At 44.4% G+C, this 22113-nt stretch overlaps 2 protein-coding genes across 3 annotated transcripts in view; one reads left to right on the top strand and one right to left on the bottom strand.

Moving 5' to 3' along the window:
• The window catches only part of LOC123769566 (protein Wnt-5b-like), a 501917-nt gene that overhangs the window by 194326 nt on the left and 285478 nt on the right, over window positions 1-22113 (top strand). The window lies entirely within an intron of this gene.
• Window positions 196-7550, bottom strand: Ppa (Partner of paired). The gene has a single exon (XM_069308690.1). It carries the CDS (start codon window positions 7526-7528, stop codon window positions 6305-6307), a length of 1224 nt encoding a protein of 407 aa, XP_069164791.1. The 5' UTR covers window positions 7529-7550; the 3' UTR covers window positions 196-6304.

Genomic DNA, 22113 nt, shown 5'->3' with positions numbered 1-22113 from the left:
AGTAATGGAAGAGAGCACCTGCTGTAGAGCTAGGGAAGGAAGAGAGCACCTGCTGGAGAGCTAGGGAAGAAAGAGAGCACCTGCTGAAGAGCTGGGGAAGAAAGAGAGCACCTGCTGTAGAGCTAGGGAAGAAAGAGAGCACCTGCTGAAGAGCTGTAAAAGGTAGCCACTGAAACAAATTTATATTTAATAAAATATTTATTGAGCATTTGGTCAAATTTGTAAATACAAAAGTTGAATACATAAAATCTATTAAATTCAACAATATTTTGAAGTATGAAGGTATCACATTTGATAAAAGGGGGGAGCCTTCGGTTCCGTATACACACTGGAGAGTATTTACACTTGGTCACACTACCCAGTGGACACACTGGTACACAGTCAAGTGGTCCTTGAACTGACAAGCTGGCACTAGTAAAGCTTCACTCGAGATCTCAGTCGTCTAAAGCTTAAGTTTTAGCTTTAATATGGTATATTCTACGAATCCTCAAAGCTATATATTGGAATAGTCCACACCAGACCAGGTGATTGGTATATGCCAGTCCAAGCTGGGTGACTGGTATATGCCAAAGCAGACTAGATGTCTGGTGCATATAATACAAGCTGAGTGATTGGAATATTCAGTACAGGGTGTAGGTGACATGTGATTAGATAGAATACAACTGATAGTATATTGATTAGATAGAATACAACTGATCCAGTTACCTGACGTAATGAATGACTGGCCTCCTAGCCAAGCTTTACTAACGCAGATGTTCATACCACCACTAACGTAGCCTCGGCCTGGCCAGTCGTTAGTGTGAGTCAACATGGACATGCTGAGTAAACACTTTCGAAGGTGAGTACTCACATTTGAAGTGGATTACATCAGATATAGTTCTTTATAAACAGTATCAGCTGTCAGGCAGTGATAAGTACATGATGTAAACAGTACCACGTGTCAACATGAAAACTCACGCGTCTTGTCTACAGCAACAGGTGATGTGTTGTAAACAAAACCACGTGGCAGTGACGAGACATAAACAAACCCACGTGTCGCGCGCGCACCCCCGCAGCGACACGTCAGTCATCTGTTACACTCCCACCTTGGACACTGTTGAAACATGACAATAACGGTGACCAGCATTCCTCAGGGAAGATGACACAATAATAGTTATTACTGGCAAATGTGGATGGCAGGATGATGAGGTGAGATGCATAACGTGATGAGATGAGTGATTACGATGATCTCCCAATGACGTGACTATAGGAATGCCCGCTAGGAATGTACAGGGTGTGTTTATATGTATATATATATGTGCGTGTCTGGGGGAATGGAGGGGTGGATAGTCAGGTGTGTGTGTGTGTGTGTGTGTATTCTACAATCAGTTTTGCACCGAGAGGATTGTGTTTGCTTGACCGCGCAGTGTCAAGTGTCAATGCACACTTTGCTGCAGAGAATAATAATTTCTTGACCCAACAATAAGCTTTAGCAGTGACACGAAAGCTTATTAACGTGTTGGTGTCTTGGACGGATTCAAGTTGCGCAGTTAGCATAAGATATTCACCAATATTACATCTAATTCATGTCAGGAAAGTGTTGTTCACCTGTGCTACTGGCATGCACCTGTTACTGATTGACAGCTGCTGGCATGCACCTGTTACTGATTGACAGCTGCTGGCATGCACCTGTTACTGATTGACAGCTGCTGGCATGCACCTGTTACTGATTGACAGCTGCTGGCATGCACCTGTTACTGATTGACAGCTGCTGGCATGCACCTGTGATGAGATATGTTGCTATACACACTAATGCATGCCAGGTGCTCATGTTATATGCAATATCAGAGCAGCTGCTATAATGTACGACAGTTTGAAGTCACCAGCAGCTGCTGTCTACATGTGAGAGTATATGACAGGGTGTCGCCACCAGCTACAACTGTCATACCCGTGACAGTATGACAGTGCAGCTGACGACTGTGAGCGGGTGTACTGGCACAGTTTGGGGTGCAAGAATGCAGGCAAGCCTCGCATCCATCCACCCCCGCCCGGCCTCTTGAAGTGTTGGTAAGCTTTACTTCCTCAAAGCTTCACGTGAATGAATACAGTAATCAAGTAATGTGATTTAGATGCAATATAAAGTTTAATTCACACAGACAAAATATAAAATCTTAAGAAATATTCCGGTGAAAAATAGTCAGGCTTTATACAACTTTCTGATTATTGAGAATAAACACATTGCAGTTGTTTCATGTAACAATATATTTAAATAGTCTAATAACACTTAAATGTTTGATAATTGACAAATAAAAAAATATAATTCTAATACAACTTTGTGAGTTTGACTTCAAGCTAGGAGCAGCAAACCCAGCACTCACTAAACAAGGATAAGAGTAGCTACGTAACGTATTGATGAACTCCAAGTAAACAAGTAGTAATACTAGACCGCCTGATTGACTATCGCACCGCTGGTGTCAGGCTTTATCTGGTATTACTCAACAGGTTCAGTTGTCGGTAAGAGAGAAGGGCGAGGCTAGCGATGTGTTGTTGTTGTCGGAGGGTGAAGGTGACTGATCCAGAGGGAACAAAACTTTTACGTGTACAACTATTCCAACCAATGAATTTGTCTGGACATTAGAGCATGACAAAACTGGACCAGCCAGCCATGAACCAACGTCCAAGAACCGTTGCTTGGGGTCTCGGTGGTACACCAGCTTTGTTCATCTGACTATAGGTTATTTTCATCGTGACTGACCCTTCTCATAAATAATACTGCCGATGTGGAGGTTTAGCTTTGAGCAAGTACCCGTAATATTGGGTGGTGTCCGGCAGAGTACCACAATAGTGGCCTCTCCTCTGTCATCGACCACAGAAGTGGAACAGAGTTTGGCATTTGGCATGACAACACAGAACACTCTGTTTCCTCTTGGACCGTAATGGTTTACAAGTCCATGAGTGTAACAAGTGCCTAAGAGTAAGGTTAGGACAAGATAGTGCGGGTATCTGTGGTGAGAAAATCCCGGACCATCCCAGATTCTAACTTCATTCTACGAGCAGAATGTCGTGAATCCATCTCTACTTTGATACTAAGGTCCAATATGAGTTTTTGTCAGGTAGAGCAAAATTAAAGTTAGAACAAATCATAACTTAAATTTAACTAATGGTGCGCAGAATTAAATAAGTATTAAATAATAAAGCTAGCCTAATAATCATGATATTCAATATTATAAAAGTATATTTGATCTGGCAACTGGCGCACACAGCTGTACTCAACAGTTAGTGCCATCAGTAGTCTACCCAGGGCAATACTTTGCCACGGCTCTTCCTGAACACAGTGAGACGTAGGGTCAATATATTGGAGGTAATGGCCAGCATAACGAGTGATGGGGTCAATGAGGCTAGAATTATTGACCGAGTAAAGCCTAATTATGGTAGAAAAAACATGTTTCTGACTTCATCAGCATTTACAAACACATCAAATGAGCAAGTAATTTGAGACTTTTACGGCTTGAAGTCATTAATAAGTATGCACAAAAATACAATTTTAACTTATAACTCTTTTTTTCTAGTGTTGGAACCCAGATAGTATTAATTTAAAATATTATATATTAATGATTGCTTTTGAACCAAAACTACCTCTTGAGTAAATTGTATATAATTTTGAGTGTTATTAAGGAAAGTGAGAGTAACCCATAATAGGCAATTATAAATATTTGTGCTAATCAGGACTATCAGGACGCCTGAGAACCTCAAACTGGTATAACTAGGCTTTTCATTTAGCACTTTCCTCAAAAGTTTAAATGTTTCATAACAGCTATTTAAGCGTTTGACTATTTTTATCTGTGTGTGGTTAAATTAATGTTTTCAGAATATACTTTAGCTTACAAATATTAAAAGTTTGGTTGTACAGGATTGTTAAAGTTGCTGCTCCACAAGACATTTAATATTGGAACAAAGGTAAATCAATTATCCATTCAGTGGATAACATCAATCTCATTTAATGTACAGATTTACCTGTAGTTCAAAGTTTAAAACCTTGTTCCATTGGTATAATGATGAAATAAAAGATATGCATAGGGGGATGAAGTCTCTTAGTACGTATTCCCCATCCTTAAGAGATCTTGTTTCATCTTCCCGGTTTAGTACAGTCTTATTTTTTAAGGAATTGGCATTGGCTTTAGGCATTGTATGTACTAGCTCCATTTATAAATCGATCAATTTATATAAAATCTCTTGTATGTATGGACCTTACCTGAATAAACATTTTATTTTTCATTTTATTTATTTTTATTGACGATGTTACGTTATTAAGGTCAGTATCTTATATCTTGAGTGATTCTTTAAGAGCCAATAATGAGTGAATATAATAGACTGTGATGCTCTGGGTAACGAGGCAACTGGCCAGCTGTTGCCATACAACTGCTCTAGTTGTATGGCAACTAGAGCAACTTCAGCTCTTTAGTAAGCTTATTAATAAAGAAATTGGACTGTTTAGCACCAGTTTTAACAATAGGCTAATGATGGATTCACGGCACTCCGAGGGGGGCAACAAAATACAATGCATTATTACACATACTGCAACTGACTGATAACGCAAGCTTTGAACACAAATATTAAGCACTTGAAAAAATAAATTGAACAGTTGTTTACATATAAATTACTGGTGGCTGATACCATGGCAAGTTATCGCACAGCCGTGATATGATACATTTTGACAATTGTCACACACACAACAATCACATAATTACTGAATTGTGGTTAACAGTGAAAGATAAGAAAAAAAAAGCATGCGTACCTTCTGTTTAAGGTCCTCGAGAGAAAATATATTAAACTGTTTTTAAATAATTTACGAAAAAAAGTGTATAGGATTGTTTACAAAACTCACAAGGAAAAAAGAGAGATTGTCTTAGCTCGTGTGAAATGTTCTTCCGCGTCGCACCAGACAGTAGGTGAAGGAGGGGGGGGGGGGGGTAAGATAATTATAACCCACAGTACATCAGGAAAGATGCTGTTTGACAGATTAACGACGATACGAGTCTGTGGGTGATGGGAGAAGAGGAGGAAGTTCAAATGCACCTGTTTAACGAGGGAAGGTTTTAATTCCCTAGATGCCAGGGTGCATTCGAATTAATAGTAAACAGATAACAATTAAAATTAAAAAAAAAGTCTCGTGGACAGGCAGGTGAGGGCACCCATGGTGGGCACCCACGGTGAGCTCCCACGGTGGGCACCCAGGGTGGGCTCCCACTCCCACCGTCCGCCTCCCACAGCCCACGTGACTCAACAGCTGTTATATTAACCTGTCACTAGTGGGGGGGGGGGTTGTCTGTCAAGACATGCAGTGTTTACACTTGAAGTCTTACTCCAGGTACCAAGTCACACTTTGGGCTTCATACCTAGCCCATTTTTCATATATAAATCTATATTTATAATATATATAATATGTACAGAAGAATCACTGATGTTACATCTTGAAACACGCTAATTACAGGATCATTCACTCTAGTGAAACATAGCCTCAAGTGCTTCATTCCTTCGCAGGCATAGTATTTATTCTTAGATTATAATAACGCATACACACATATCACATGGGGTTATCACGTCACTACATTATATACAAATTGTTACATGTCCGAGAATTCAATGACATTTGTTCATTAACTTTTGACACCAAGCTTGACAGTTGGCATTGATTGGCACCGTGCCCCCCCCCCCCACTCAGTGTCGCCACACTGCTTAAAATGGGAATCACATTTGCGAGGGACTTTTGAACAATGTAACGTACATAATGGACAGTTCAATGTGGTGCCATTTCGTTGTAGTAACGATATACAAGTCTTCCTAAAACAGAAAACCTTTGTGGAACAATTGTTTAAGTCAGCAATTTTCATGGCACGGAAGAAGGGGTTCAATTAGTTCATCATGGGGAGGATTTAAGGTGATAGTTTTCATGGCACCGATTGAAACACTTTCATATGACGAATTACGAAACCGCTTCGTGGACACATGCGCTGATATGTTTATTTTGAACAGTATACATAGGCTTATGGGAATAGTCCCCATGTCCACAGTGCATGTCCTCACGAAGAATTTAATTTTAGCACAGCCCTTAAATAGTGAAGTCACAGAAGCAACGTGGTACAGAGTATATACGGTCAAGGAAATATTTACTTTGCGAGCCGATGCTGGCGGTCACAGTTTTAAGGTGACGACGACCCCAGCACCGGCCCGGCGGAGACTGTTACCTTGAGTGCGTGCTGGTGGGACTGTACACCGCCTGCTCCTGGCCTGCAGATTGGTTAGGGTGACCTAGGTGAGACAACCGTCACCGTCTGTGCTTGTGCCACAGACCCAGGTTGAGCACAGAGAGGCGAGGCAGCTGCATGATTCTCTCCAGGCCCACCGTGGTGATGCGGTTGCACCCGTACAGGTCAATGCAGTAGAGATTGGTGAGGTGTTCGGCGATGAGCTGCAGGCCCTTGTCCGTGACTCTCACGCACTGCCCGATGTTGAGTGTGTCGAGTTCGTGGAGCGTGCGTGCGATGCGGTGAATGCCGTCGTCACTAATCTGACACGCCGAGCAGGAGAGTGACCGCAGGGTGAACAGGCCCTGGGAGATGTGCACTAGCGCCTGATCCCCGATCTTGTCGCAGAAGGAGACGTCCAGCGTGGTAATCCTCGAGCCTCCCTCCGCCAGGTAGGCTATCCCGATGTCGGAGATGTTATCACACGATCTTAAGTTTAACTCACGGAGGCTGGGCATCCGCGCCAAGTATTTGAGGCCCGAGTCCGTGATGCTGGCGCAGAAGGAGAGGTTAATACTCTTGAGGTTGGGGAGGCCGTGGGCGACGTGGCGCAGCGCCTCGTCTGACAGCTTCTGACAGTCCTGGAGGCCCAGGTGCTCGAGGGCCGTGGTGCCGTCGGCAGCCTCCTGGTGCTGACCCGCCAGGTACGCGATGCCCTGGTTACTCACTAAACAACACGACCTTAAATTAAGTCTCCGTAATTTCTTTAAGCCCCACGCCACTAACAAGAGGCCGGTGTTGGTGATATAAGAACACCCGCCCAGCTCCAGCACCTCCAAGTTCCTCAGCTGTTGCGCTATTTTTCCCAAGGAGGAGTCTGAGATCTGCTTACAGAGCGAGAGGTTGAGGTGGGTGAGGGAGGGGCACTCGCTGGCGAAGGCGTGCGTCAGGCCGATGTCGGAGACGTTGTAGCAGCCGGAGAGGTTGAGGGAGGTGATGTTGGGCACGCCGCTGATCACGTCCCTCAGCACCCGCCTCAACGACAACACCTGCACCCGCCGGATCCCTCGGCACACTAGAGACTCGAACAAAGACGGGTTGGGTCTGCGCAGGTGGAGCTTCGCCTCCACTCCTCTCCACACGCTCTTGTGATAGGCAGCATCCCGCCAGTTCGTACACACTTGCGCTACACGCCCTTTGTCTTTAACGTCCAAGTAACTGAATATAAGTGCTAGGATCTCTGGGTATAAACACGAAATATGCGTAGTTTGTGGACACGATGTGTCCTCTCCACAGACCTCCATCTTGACTGGCGAGAGATTCACTCCATAGCTGTTGCTTGGACTTGGCGAGTCACGTGAGCCGCTACTCGCGCCCTCATTGGTCCCTCCAGTCGTGACGTAGTGCGCGGGAAATTTGAACACATTGAGGCGGCGTCGGCGTGATGGCCTCCACCGAGTCACGGCTCCACACCTTCCTCTCACAACCTCCACATTTACCCTCTCTCAAGCTTCCTATAACTATATGGTTATTATTAGGAGACCATACGTGTGAGGGAGAGTACCGAACACTAAGCCAGAAAGCCTAAACCACACACAAACGAACGCAATCGAACATAAACACCAGAGTCCGCCTGTGATGCATATGCTACGATACATTTTGAAATGAGCGAACGAAACGTATTAAAATTATCGAGCGAACCGGGCCACGCGGCGCGGGGGATAGGGGGGGGAGGCGAGCGTGTTGAGGACGAGAAGGGCACAATCCCTGGGAATATACGTTGTATTCTAGTGAGGGACCGGGCGTGTATGTGCCTTTTTCGCTGTCAAGGGAAAATGAATTAAAGCCACGTGCTAGAATGGCTTAAATTCCATTTTACTTTTCCAAGTAAGGCTTTGTAACGCATAAGATCGTGCTTGTGTAAGGATTATCTTTGCATAGCGCGTTGATAACTTAAATAACTCTTGATATAATTTGATAAAAAGTGCCATTTGTACTTTGCAAAACACAAATAGAGGCATAACACGGGAACCGCTGAAGGTGGTGGCTAATGCCGCTGTTGCTCGGAGATGGGTCTGGCGCTGGGGTTGAGAGAGGGCAGTGGAATGTGGGGTGAGAGAGAGAGAGAGGGAGAGAGGGAGAGGGGGAGAGAGAAAGGAGAGGAGGGACAAGTGAGTCGGCCGGCCCTTACACACTTTCTCAGCTAGTTTTTCAGTATCGATTTTAAGGGTATTTAATATTGGCGGAGGATTGAGCGTAGTTCTAGAGCCCCGCTAGTCCTGCCTAGTGCGTGCGTGTGTGCGCGCGTGAGTGTGTGTGTGTGTGTTTAGTTTATATCCGCTCTTTCCCTTCCTCGTCACTATCTCTACCCCTCCCTATCTCCCTCACACCCCTAACCCCCTCCCCCATCTCCCTCACCCCCTCCCCCATCTCCCTCACCCCCCCCCCCTTACACTCGCCTTATCTCTGTCATTCCTATTTTCTTTTGGCACTGTTATCTTTCCCATCTTAGTTTTGTACTTCTCGCTCTACTTTCCCATTTCCCCCTTCCTCTCCCTACCCCTTCTGTCTCTCTCTCTCTCTCTCTCTCTCTCTCTCTCTCTCTCTCTCTCTCTCTCTCTCTCTCTCTCTCTCTCTCTCTCTCTCTCTCTCTCTCTCTCTCTCTGTTTTCTCTCTCTCTCTCTCTCTCTCTCTCTCTCTCTCTCTCTCTCTCTCTCTCTCTCTCTCTCTCTCTCTCTCTCTCTCTGTTTTCTCTCTCTCTCTCTCTCTCTCTCTGTTTTCTCTCTCTCTTTCTCTCTCTCTCTGTTCTCTCTCTCTCTCTCTCTCTCTCTCTCTCTCTCTCTCTCTCTCTCTCTCTCTCTCTCTCTCTCTCTCTCTCTCTCTCTTTCTCTCTCTCTCTCTCTCTGTTTTCTCTCTCTCTCTCTCTCTCTCTGTTTTCTCTCTCTCTCTCTCTCTCTCTCTCTCTCTCTCTCTCTCTCTCTCTCTCTCTCTCTCTGTTTTCTCTCTCTCTGTTTTCTCTCTCTCTCTCTCTCTCTCTCTCTCTCTCTCTCTCTCTCTCTCTCTCTCTCTCTCTCTCTCTCTCTCTCTCTCTCATCATGTTGAGAAGTGCGTGAACGGGTTGTTCCCGTTCTCGCACTTGCTTCTAGTCAATATTGGCTTATTTAATAAGTGCATATGTGACATACTGATTGTGAATATTTTAGTTTACCTTGAAAAGCTTCATAGAAAACACCGACCTCACCTAACCTTCTTAGTATGTTAAGATAAGCATCTTACTGCTTCTTAATTACAATTATTACTTAACCTATACCGTTGATAGGTTAAGTAATAATTGTAAATATGAAGCAGTAAGATGCTTATCTTAACATACAAAGAAGGTTAAGTGAGGTCGGTGTTTTCTATGAAGCTTTTCAAGGTAAACTAAAATATTCACAATCAGTATGTCACATATGCACTTATTAAATAAGCCAATATTGACTAGAAGCAAGTGCGAAAACGGGAACAACCCGTTCACGCACTTCTCAACATGATGAGAGAGACAGAGACAGAGAGAGTGTGTGTGTAGAGTCACCAAACTCCACACACACACCTATAGTCACCAAACTCTACACACACACACCTATAGTCACCAAACTCTACACACACACACCTATAGTCACCAAACTCTACACACACACCTAGTCACCAAACTCTACACACACACCTATAGTCACCAAACTCTACACACACACCTATAGTCACCAAACTCTACACACTCGCACAGATGAGTCACCAAACTCTACACACACACCTATAGTCACCAAACTCTACACACTCTACACACACCCTATAGTCACCAAACTCTACACACTCTACACACACCCTATAGTCACCAAACTCTACACACTCACACAGATGAGTCACCAAACTCTACACACACACCTATAGTCACCAAACTCTACACACACACCTATAGTCACCAAACTCTACAAACTCTACACACACACCTATAGTCACCAAACTCTACACACTCACACAGATGAGTCACCAAACTCTACACACACACCTATAGTCACCAAACTCTACACACACACCTATAGTCACCAAACTCTACACACACACCTATAGTCACCAAACTCTACACACACACCTATAGTCACCAAACTCTACACACACACCTATAGTCACCAAACTCTACAAACTCTACACACACACCTATAGTCACCAAACTCTACACACTCACACAGATGAGTCACCAAACTCTACACACACACCTATAGTCACCAAACTCTACACACTCACACAGATGAGTCACCAAACTCTACACACTCACACAGATGAGTCACCAAACTCTACACACACACCTATAGTCACCAAACTCTACACACACACCTATAGTCACCAAACTCTACACACTCACACAGATGAGTCACCAAACTCTACACACACACCTATAGTCACCAAACTCTACACACACACCTATAGTCATCAAACTCTACACACACACCTATAGTCACCAAACTCTACACACTCACACAGATGAGTCACCAAACTCTACACACTCACACAGATGAGTCACCAAACTCTACACACACACCTATAGTCACCAAACTCTACACACACTCCTATAGTCACCAAACTCTACACACTCTACACACACCCTATAGTCACCAAACTCTACACACTCACACAGATGAGTCACCAAACTCTACACACACACCTATAGTCACCAAACTCTACACACACACCTATAGTCACCAAACTCTACAAACTCTACACACACACCTATAGTCACCAAACTCTACACACTCACACAGATGAGTCACCAAACTCTACACACACACCTATAGTCACCAAACTCTACACACACACCTATAGTCACCAAACTCTACACACACACCTATAGTCACCAAACTCTACACACACACCTATAGTCACCAAACTCTACACACACACCTATAGTCACCAAACTCTACAAACTCTACACACACACCTATAGTCACCAAACTCTACACACTCACACAGATGAGTCACCAAACTCTACACACACACCTATAGTCACCAAATTCTACACACACACCTATAGTCACCAAACTCTACACACACACCTATAGTCACCAAACTCTACACACTCACACAGATGAGTCACCAAACTCTACACACTCACACAGATGAGTCACCAAACTCTACACACACACACCTATAGTCACCAAACTCTACACACACACCTATAGTCACCAAACTCTACACACTCACACAGATGAGTCACCAAACTCTACACACACACCTATAGTCACCAAACTCTACACACTCACACAGATGAGTCACCAAACTCTACACACACACCTATAGTCACCAAACTCTACACACACACCTATAGTCACCAAACTCTACACACACACCTATAGTCACCAAACTCTACACACTCACACAGATGAGTCACCAAACTCTACACACTCACACAGATGAGTCACCAAACTCTACACACACACCTATAGTCACCATACTCTACACACACACCTATAGTCACCAAACTCTACACACACACCTATAGTCACCAAACTCTACACACACACCTATAGTCACCAAACTCTACACACTCACACAGATGAGTCACCAAACTCTACACACTCACACAGATGAGTCACCAAACTCTACACACACACCTATAGTCACCAAACTCTACACACACTCCTATAGTCACCAAACTCTACACACTCTACACACACACCTATAGTCACCAAACTCTACACACTCACACAGATGAGTCACCAAACTCTACACACTCACACAGATGAGTCACCAAACTCTACACACTCACACAGATGAGTCACCAAACTCTACACACACACCTATAGTCACCAAACTCTACACACACACCTATAGTCACCAAACTCTACACACACACCTATAGTCACCAAACTCTACACACACACCTATAGTCACCAAACTCTACACACACACCTATAGTCACCAAACTCTACACACTCACACAGATGAGTCACCAAACTCTACACACACACCTATAGTCACCAAACTCTACACACTCACACAGATGAGTCACCAAACACTACACACACACCTATAGTCACCAAACTCTACACACTCACACAGATGAGTCACCAAACTCTACACACTCACACAGATGAGTCACCAAACTCTACACACACACCTATAGTCACCAAACTCTACACACACACCTATAGTCACCAAACTCTACACACACACCTATAGTCACCAAACACTACACACACACCTATAGTCACCAAACTCTACACACTCACACAGATGAGTCACCAAACTCTACACACTCACACAGATGAGTCACCAAACTCTACACACTCACACAGATGAGTCACCAAACTCTACACACTCACACAGATGAGTCACCAAACTCTACACACTCACACAGATGAGTCACCAAACTCTACACACTCACACAGATGAGTCACCAAACTCTACACACACACCTATAGTCACCAAACTCTACACACACACCTATAGTCACCAAACTCTACACACACACCTATAGTCACCAAACTCTACACACTCACACAGATGAGTCACCAAACACTACACACACACCTATAGTCACCAAACTCTACACACTCACACAGATGAGTCACCAAACTCTACACACACACCTATAGTCACCAAACTCTACACACTCACCTATAGTCACCAAACTCTACACACTCACACAGATGAGTCACCAAACTCTACACACACACCTATAGTCACCAAACTCTACACACTCACACAGATGAGTCACCAAACACTACACACACACCTATAGTCACCAAACTCTACACACTCACACAGATGAGTCACCAAACTCTACACACACACCTATAGTCACCAAACTCTACACACACACCTATAGTCACCAAACTCTACACACACACCTATAGTCACCAAACTCTACACACTCACACAGATGAGTCACCAAACTCTACACACACACCTATAGTCACCAAACTCTACACACTCACACAGATGAGTCACCAAACTCTACACACACACCTATAGTCACCAAACTCTACACACTCACACAGATGAGTCACCAAACTCTACACACTCACACAGATGAGTCCCCAAACTCTACACACTCACACAGATGAGTCCCCAAAAGTATACACAAATACTGAATTACATTTATGATATCATAGTGCAGCGTCAGTTGGCTATCATGTTTGTTGATCAGTGTAACCGGTGTCACCTTTCTCACTGGTGGCCAGCGTGTGCACATTGCCCGGGCTGGTTAATGCTCAAACTTTTATCTAATACAGTTCAAGTACCTTTATTGATGCAATAAAATACATCTCAAACGTATAGAGTAACTTAGGCTATTTCTTCCCGCCATTTAATAGAGGCCTTTCTATTGAGGGATATTTTATTCTCTTGGTCGAAAATAAATAAATATTGTAAAAATATGAAATGAATATGAAAAATATGAAAAATATGAAAAAAATGAATATGAAAATATTTGAAAAAATATGAAATATGAAAAATATTGTAAACAAAGAATAATTTGGGTGGACAATTCTTGTTAATTCTTGACAAGTTATCGTATTGATAAATGATAATTGTGTCTCAAGGAAATGATTAAGATGAGTTATCTTCATCTCATCTAGATCTTAACCAACTGTATTAATTTTTTTTCAAGTTAGGATTTAGGGTTCGAGACAAGTTTTAAAACCGGTTTGGTTGTATTTTCCTGGTTATTGTATTCACCCGTTGTTGTATTCCCTGGTTGGTGAATTCCCCAGTTGTTGGATTCCCTGGTGGCTGTATTCCACAATTGCATTCCTTGGTGGCTGTATTTCCCAGTTGTTGTATTCTCTGGTGGGTGTATTCCCCACTTGTTGTATTCCATGGTGGCTGTATTCCTCAGTTGTTGTAATCCCTGGTGTGTGTATTCCATAGTTGTTGTATTCCCTAGTGGCTGTATTCCCTGGAGGCTGGATTCCCTGGTGGTTGTATTCCACAGTTGTATTCCCTGGTGGTTGTATTCCACAGTTGTTGTATTCCACCTTGAACAAGGCTCAGGACTCGGACCCGAGTTCTCAGCACACCTACAAGCAGTCACGTGTACCACCACACACCTGCAAGCAGTCACATGTACCACCAACACACCTGCAAGCAGTCACATGTACCACCAACACACATGCAAGCAGTCACATGTACCACCAACACATCTGCAAGCAGCCACATGTACCACCACACACCTGCAAGCAGTCACATGTACCACCAACACACATGCAAGCAGTCACATGTACCACCAACACATCTGCAAGCAGCCACATGTACCACCACACACCTGCAAGCAGTCACATGTACCACCAACACACCTGCAAGCAGTCACATGTACCACCAACACATCTGCAAGCAGTCACATGTACCACCACCACCACACCTGCAAGCAGTCACATGTACCACCACCACACACCTGCAAGCAGTCACATATACCATTAACACACCAGGAAGCATGAGATATACATGTTCTAACATGTTCTACATGTTCTTGCTGTAGCGATGGTTCTGGGAGACGAAGCCTTTACATCCATTCCTGTCTGGTTGTTATTACTAAAAGGGGCAGAAAAGGTCTCGTCGCGCCAATAGGAAGATGAAAACGCGACTATTTGATAGTTTGCTAACCCGGAGATGGATAGTCTGGAGGGTAGAAATAGTCTAAGCTACTCGACTTAGCGGGCATCAGGGTGAAAGAAACTCTACCCACCTGTTTCCGCCTCCACCGGGGATCGAACCCGAAATCTCAGGAACTACGAAACCCGAGCGCTGTCCAGTCAGCTATCAGGCCCCCTTCATGGATATTTTTCCGAGTGATATCCATACTTGATTGATTAAGGGACCCAAAAGGCGGCACGGGCATGAATAACTCCGTAAAACATGTTAGAAAACTTGTGTTATCTCTTATCAGCGAGCCTCGTCCCACAGGCCTGACACACATTCATACCGTACACAACTATTAATCATATTAATAATGAGATAATGAGATAATGAGGATGGAAGTCAACTTGAGAGTATTGTGGCGAGACTTTGAGAGATGCTGGTAGCTTCAGCGGCCAGAGTTGTGAGAGGCGGGAGATGTCATGTATTAATCCTCTCACTTCACAAAGTATTAATACACTCACTAATACGTGGTAAAGTATACAATAAGGGAGCGTGTATGAGGTCCTTGTGTGCTAATGTTACAAGGTATGATAATGTCAGGAAATAATACATTGCTTTTCCAAATAAACAATTCGGTCTCAACCGTTCAAGTCCATCTTGTTCATCACTTGTACACTCACGACAATCACAGACTTGTACACTCACGACAATCACAGACTTGTACACTCACGACAATCACAGACTTGTACACTCACGACAATCACAGACTTGTACACTCACGACAATCACAGACTTGTACACTCACGACAATCACAGACTTGTACACTCACGACAATCACAGACTTGTACACTCACGACAATCACAGACTTGTACACTCACGACAATCACAGACTTGTACACTCACGACAATCACAGACTTGTACACTCACGACAATCACAGACAATGTTACTGGACCTGATTGTTCCATGTCTATGTCTTGTATGTCTTTAACATTGTGAGTCATTTCACCTTTGCCTCACTGTGTTCACCATTCACCACCACCTTGGGCTGAACGCTGCCGTCATCAGTGGATAGTTCCTTATAGTATGAGTTCCTCAGTGTGACTGAGACTCTTCCATCAGTCATACTCCAGCCTCTTCCTTACTTTCTTACCCCTGAAGGTTAGAGGCCTGACGGCTGAGTGGACAGCGCTCGGGATTCGTAGTCCTAAGGTTCCGGGTTTGATCCCCGGCAGAGGCGGAAACAAATGGGCAGAGTTTCTTTCACCCTGATGGCCCTGTTCACCTAGCACTAAATATGTTCCTGGAAGTTAGACATCTGCTACGAGCTGTTGCCTGGGGATGTGTAACAAACAGGAGGCCTGGTCGAGGACCGGGCCGCGGGGACACTAAGCCCCGAAATAATCTCGAGATAACTCTTCCGTTTCAACCCCTGCTTTACTCCTGACTTGTAGGGGGGGGGAAGGATCCCTTGATTGTTTCAAGCGTAGGTTAGACATATATATGATTGTTTCCTAACTTTGGTTGGATATAAATAGTAGCCGCCTCATCGGGTCCAATAGGCCTTCTGCAGATGCCTTCATTCTTATGTTCTTATATGCTCGTTCATTCCCACATATTCCAACATGGGAGAGGATCCACAGAAACTTAACGACTCTTCCCTGGTTGGTAAGTACTCTCACAGCTCTCTTGATTTCAGCGACTATTGCAAGATTTTCTGCACGATTTTTACTTAGGCTTTGCAGCGCTGCTTTTGAATCGGTGCAAATCACTGCACCATTAGTGTTCCGTTCAAGAAACCTTAACGCCATAACAATGGCAGTTAGCTCTGCTTGCGTTGAAGAGGCATAGTTCTCAATACGAGCTTTTTCTTCATTTCTGCGTTGGAAAGTATTATCCTTGATTACAGTGTATGCTGCACCAGCCCTGCCATTGACAGGATTAGATGACCCGTCAGTGTAGATTTGATCTAGTTCATCTCCGGCTTCTTTATAAATTTCCTCGAGATACTTGTGCCTCATTTCTTGTGGTATCATGTTGGATTTTTTCGTTGCCATTTCATTGATGATGATCTTGCATGAGTCATCCTCCCAGGGAGGTAACCTCTCTACAGGCAGGAGCTCACGGGCTTGCTCAAGCAGGTGAAGCTCTTCAAGGTAGCAGACTGATCTGTGATGCCATTTTTTGCTTCTCCTGTTTTCCCCTGAAAGTAGCACAGAACTCAGTTTTTTCTTAGCAATATCATTGTAATGGGGATCTCTGGCTATCCTAATTGCAAGCTTAGCATTCAGCTCCTGAATTCTGCTTTTAACACTGGGAAGGGACAACTCCTCTCGTAGATTAGACGTTTTGGCAGTCCTTGGAACTCCAAGAATGATTGTCATGGCTTCATTTTGAATGCTTTCAAGCCTTTTTATATCTCTTTGGGAGTAGGTGCACAGAACTGGTGCGGCATAGTCTATGACGGAGCGCACATAGGCTGTGTACATCATTTTAAGCACGGCAATAGACGCTCCATGTCCATTCCAGGTCATAGCTTTCAGTGCCCTGAGTCGACTTTTGCATGTTCCTATGAGTTGGTTGAGCTCCTCTTTCTTCCCCTTGTTAGAGCCGACAGTGACGCCAAGGTACCGATAGTGGTCAACCCATTCAAGTGTTACACCATTAATTTGCAGTTCTTCATTTACTCTCCGCTTGTGATGAGAGTATGCCTTCGTCTTGTTTGTGAAGAGAGTGAAACCGAGCTCAGTACATTTCCTTCCGAGGAGTTCAATGGACTGTTCAATTTTTCCCAAGGTGGGAGCTTGTATTAGGACATCATCTGCATATCCCACTTGTTGTGTTCCTTCCGGAAAATCAATATTTGCAATGGTGTTCATAAGTACATTGAATAGTGTAGGGCTTAAGACTCCGCCTTGGGGGGTCCCGAGTTCCATATTCATTGTTCTGGAGACTGCTCCATTGAAGCAGACCTTGGCTCTCCTTCCTGTGAGGTAGTCTTCAACCCATTTCATGAGTCTCCCCTTGACACCCATACATGCAAGCTCGTCCAGGATCGCAATCCCCCTGTGCTTTGTCGAAGGCTCCTTTGATGTCAACAAATACAGAGTATCTAGCCGTGTCATTAGCCAAGTAATTAACTATACAATTTGCTGTGCTCCGTCCTTTAACAAATCCATTGACCTCCTCCCCTAACCTGCCTATTTTGTGCAACAGTCGGTTTAGGATGATCCTTTCAAGCATCTTGCAAGTGCATGACACGAGACTGATAGGTCTGTATTACCAGGGTCATATTAGGCTTCGGTATGGGAACAATTATTGCGTGTTTCCATTGTGTGGGCAACACTCCACTTAGGAATGACTTGTTAAACAGGTGGAGTAGTGGATTCCCAGACACTTCACACAGTGCATTGAGTATGTCGTAGGTGACGCCATCTTCACCAGGTGCTGTACTTTTACCCTTTTTCATAGCGCCCCTTACTTCTTGGGCTGTGATTGGTTCCCCATATTCGTCATCACTAGACAGTGCTCTTGTTATCCTAATTCTTCTGTCATCATGTGGCAGGAGCTGTTGCCTGCTGATTTCTGCAGGGAGAGAGGAGGAGGATGCTGCATCACTCCACTTGTGAATTAGTTCCTCAGCCTTACCCTGGGGGTCTTTGTGAGCCGCAGGCCGGGCTCTGCCACCCTTAGCTATCTGTATCTTTGCCCACACTTGTCTTGCAGATGTTTCCCGTCCAATAGAGCTAGTGAACTAGCTAGTGAGCTAGTGAGCCATTGTCTTTCCCGCTCTTTAATCTTTTCTTCCCTGGCTACTTGACACACAGTTTTAAACAATTTTTTTTTTTTTTTTTTTTTTGGGATATATACAAGAGTTGTTACATTCTTGTACAGCCACTAGTACGCGTAGCGTTTCGGGCAGGTCCCTGGAATACGATCCCTGCCGCGAAGAATCGTTTTTTCATCCAGGTACACATTTTACTGTTGAGTTAAACAGAGGCTACAGTTAAGGAATTGTCACTTTCAGTGGGAATCAAGAGATCCTCCATCTATTATGTTACCCAATAAGGTAAGGATTATGTTATGGAATATTTCACCACATTATCAAGGATATACGAATATTCATTTTAAACATTTTATTATTAAGACGCCATATTCCAGCCTGAACAAAATACACAAGTGGACACAAAAGTGGGATAATTGTTTGAAGCTGCCAGCAATGGTATATTATTCGCTATATTATCAAAGGGCTGCAGGCCCCTATATAACCAAAGGTATATAAGGGCCTCATATAGGAAGATCTACATCAGCAACACTACCTATGCCGTTATTGAGCTGAAGAATTAGGGGAGCCATGATAGTGGTGTACAAGTGGATGAATGGACATAACAAAGGGGATATTAATAGGCTATTAAAAGTATCAACACAAGACAGACCCCGAAACAATGGGTATAAATTTATTAAGTCTAAATTTAGGGAAGACCTGGGTAAATACTGGTTCGGAAACAGGGTTGTTGATTTGTAGAGCCAATTACCGGGTAACATATTAGAAGTATGATCCCCCTCTATTGTTTCAAGCGTCGGTTAGACATATGAATGCGATTGGGTTGGATATAAATAGTAGCTCAGTCCTCAGTCCTACCATTGTTGTTCCATTACATTTTGAGTGTTGGCACTGTCCAGGGCACGACCCTGGACAGTGCCAACACTCACCAGGACCCCAGGGCACGACCCTGGACAGTGCCAACACTCACCAGGACCCCAGGGCACGACCCTGGACAGTGCCAACACTCACCAGGACCCCAGGGCACGACCCTGGACAGTGCCAACACTCACCAGGACCCCAGGGCACGACCCTGGACAGTGCCAACACTCACCAGGACCCCAGGGCACGACCCTGGACAGTGCCAACACTCACCAGGACCCCAGGGCACGACCCTGGACAGTGCCAACACTCACCAGGACCCCAGGGCACGACCCTGGACAGTGCCAACACTCACCAGGACCCCAGGGCACGACCCTGGACCTGAGCAAGGTGGTCAGGGCTGGAGACTGTTTACTAACGGTCACCGCCATTACACCAGCTCCCCCTTCTTGCGTTTATGGGGGAGGGGGGAGGAGGGGGAGAAGAGGTAGAAAGGGAAGGGACGGGACGGATAGGCCTTAGGCCTACCAGCCAGCCGCAGGCCTTAACCTTTCCCTCCTCCTGTCCTTCTCATTCTTCGTTTCACTCTCCTTCATACCTTTCTCTCTCCCTCCCTACTCTCTCTCTCTCTCTCTCTCTCTCTCTCTCTCTCTCTCTCTCTCTCTCTCTCTCTCTCTCTCTCTCTCTCTCTCTCCTTGGCATTTAAATATTTTCCTTTGTTCCATCTTCCCTTCTCTCCAGTGTTCATCCACTGCCACTATTTACACACCTGCGCTGACAACACCGGTGAGAAGCCCGTGAGGAAGGGGACAACAATGGCAGGACTGAGGAAGGGGACAACAATGGCAGGACTGAGGAAGGGGACAACAATGGTAGGACTGAGGAAGGGGACAACAATGGCAGGACTGAGGAAGGGGACAACAATGGCAGGACTGAGGAAGGGGACAACAATGGCAGGACTGAGGAAGGGGACAACAATGGTAGGACTGAGGAAGGGTAGCTTTCAAGCACTTCTAGGTGACATAATCCATCATATCCTGTACAGTCTTTTCTCTGAGTTCTGTTTCCCATGGTATTTCCCTTAGGAAGTTCCTCATCTCGTCATATTTTCCTCTACGGTATTTTAGTCTTTTCTCTTCCAATCCCATCCTAGGATAGGTTATCCCTACATCTACCAGATACTCAAATATCAATACACTGTGGTCACACATTTCTATGGGGGGCTTCAAATTTGTCTTCCCTTATTTCTAACTCATTCTGGGTGAATATCAGATCGAGTCATGCTGGTTCGTCGCTGCCTCTCCTTCTTGTGGGTCCCTTGACATGCTTGCTCAGAAAGTTCCTTGTTGTCACTTCCAAGAGTTTAGCTCTCTATGTATCTTCACCTCCATGTGGGTCCCCATTCTCCCTGTCTATCTTTCCTTGGTTCAAATCGCCTATGATTTAGTCTGGATCCATTCTGCAGGAAACTGAAGCTGCTGCTCTCTATTATATTATTGGTTGCCATGTTGTTTCTGTCGAACTCCTGTCTGAGTCTTCTGTCACTTAGTGGAGGGTTGTAAATGACTGCCACAATTACCTTAGGTCCACCCATTGTCATAGTTCCTGTTATGTAGTCTCTGAATCCGTCGCAGCCCAGAATTTCCATCTCTTCAAAGCTCCAGTTCTTCCTTATCAGCAGGGCCACTCCTCTCCTCCTCCTCCTCTCTCTTCCATCCCTTTCCTTACTTTATAGTAGTCCTTTGGAAGCACAGCATTTGTTATGATGCCTGACAATTTTGTTTCTGTGAGTCCTGTTACATCTGGGTTTTATTCCTGCACCCTTTCTGCCAGTTCACTTGATTTGTTGGTAATCCCATCGATGTTTGAGTACATCACATTGAAGCTCACTTTCCTATATCTATTTTCACCCACCCTCCCCACTAGTGTAGGAAGCCATTCTATGGGCATTGCTACTTGGGTAGGCTCATCCTCCTGTGGAGTAGTTACCAGGAATTAGGGGGGGAGGTGGGGTGGGGGAGGGAGGGCTTAGAAATTGCCCAGTCCTGCTTTTTTTTTTTTTTTTTTTTTTTTTTTTTTTTTTTTTTTTTTTTTTGGAGTAAAGAGGAAGGAGAGGCATAGGTGAAGGGAAGTATAGAAGTGGGAAATACAGTGAGAGGTATGAAAGCAGGCGGGCTGTCCGCCTTGCTGACACGATGTGTGGGTGTTGGCAGCTAAGCTAAGCTGGCTCCCTCTTGTCAGGGAGCTGTGAGTGTGTGAGAGGTTCTTCACATGTGTTTCACCATATATGGATGTCCATAGATGAATACTGTGAAGCATTCATATATAGACACTCCGATGCTTCCACACACGGTATTCTGTTTAATGCTCTTTATTTTATTATTATTATTTATCGAGTTGTCATACATATTATTTATCGAGTTGTTCATACATACACATATATGAACTGTTCATATATATACATATATAACTCATCTTGGGATTATATACTGTGGGGCGGGGTTTTCGTCCAGAGAATCGAGGCTCCTGGGCCACCAGCTGTGGGAGCGGGGCGTCTCATCTTGGAGTAATCTTTCAAACATTGGGTCCTCTAACATTTCGATGGTGTTCCATACCCTGATGGCTTGGTG

The sequence above is a fragment of the Procambarus clarkii genome, chromosome 63 (genome assembly GCF_040958095.1).
Source record: "Procambarus clarkii isolate CNS0578487 chromosome 63, FALCON_Pclarkii_2.0, whole genome shotgun sequence".
Taxonomy (NCBI): Eukaryota; Metazoa; Arthropoda; class Malacostraca; order Decapoda; family Cambaridae; genus Procambarus; species Procambarus clarkii.
The sequence above is the reverse complement of the archived record's forward strand: the minus strand, read 5'-3'. Positions and strand labels throughout refer to the sequence as shown.

Coding starts and splice junctions, on each gene's coding strand:
- Ppa (XM_069308690.1), bottom strand. CDS start 7,528: ATGGAGGTCTGTGGAGAGGACACATCGTGTCCACAAACTACGCATATT.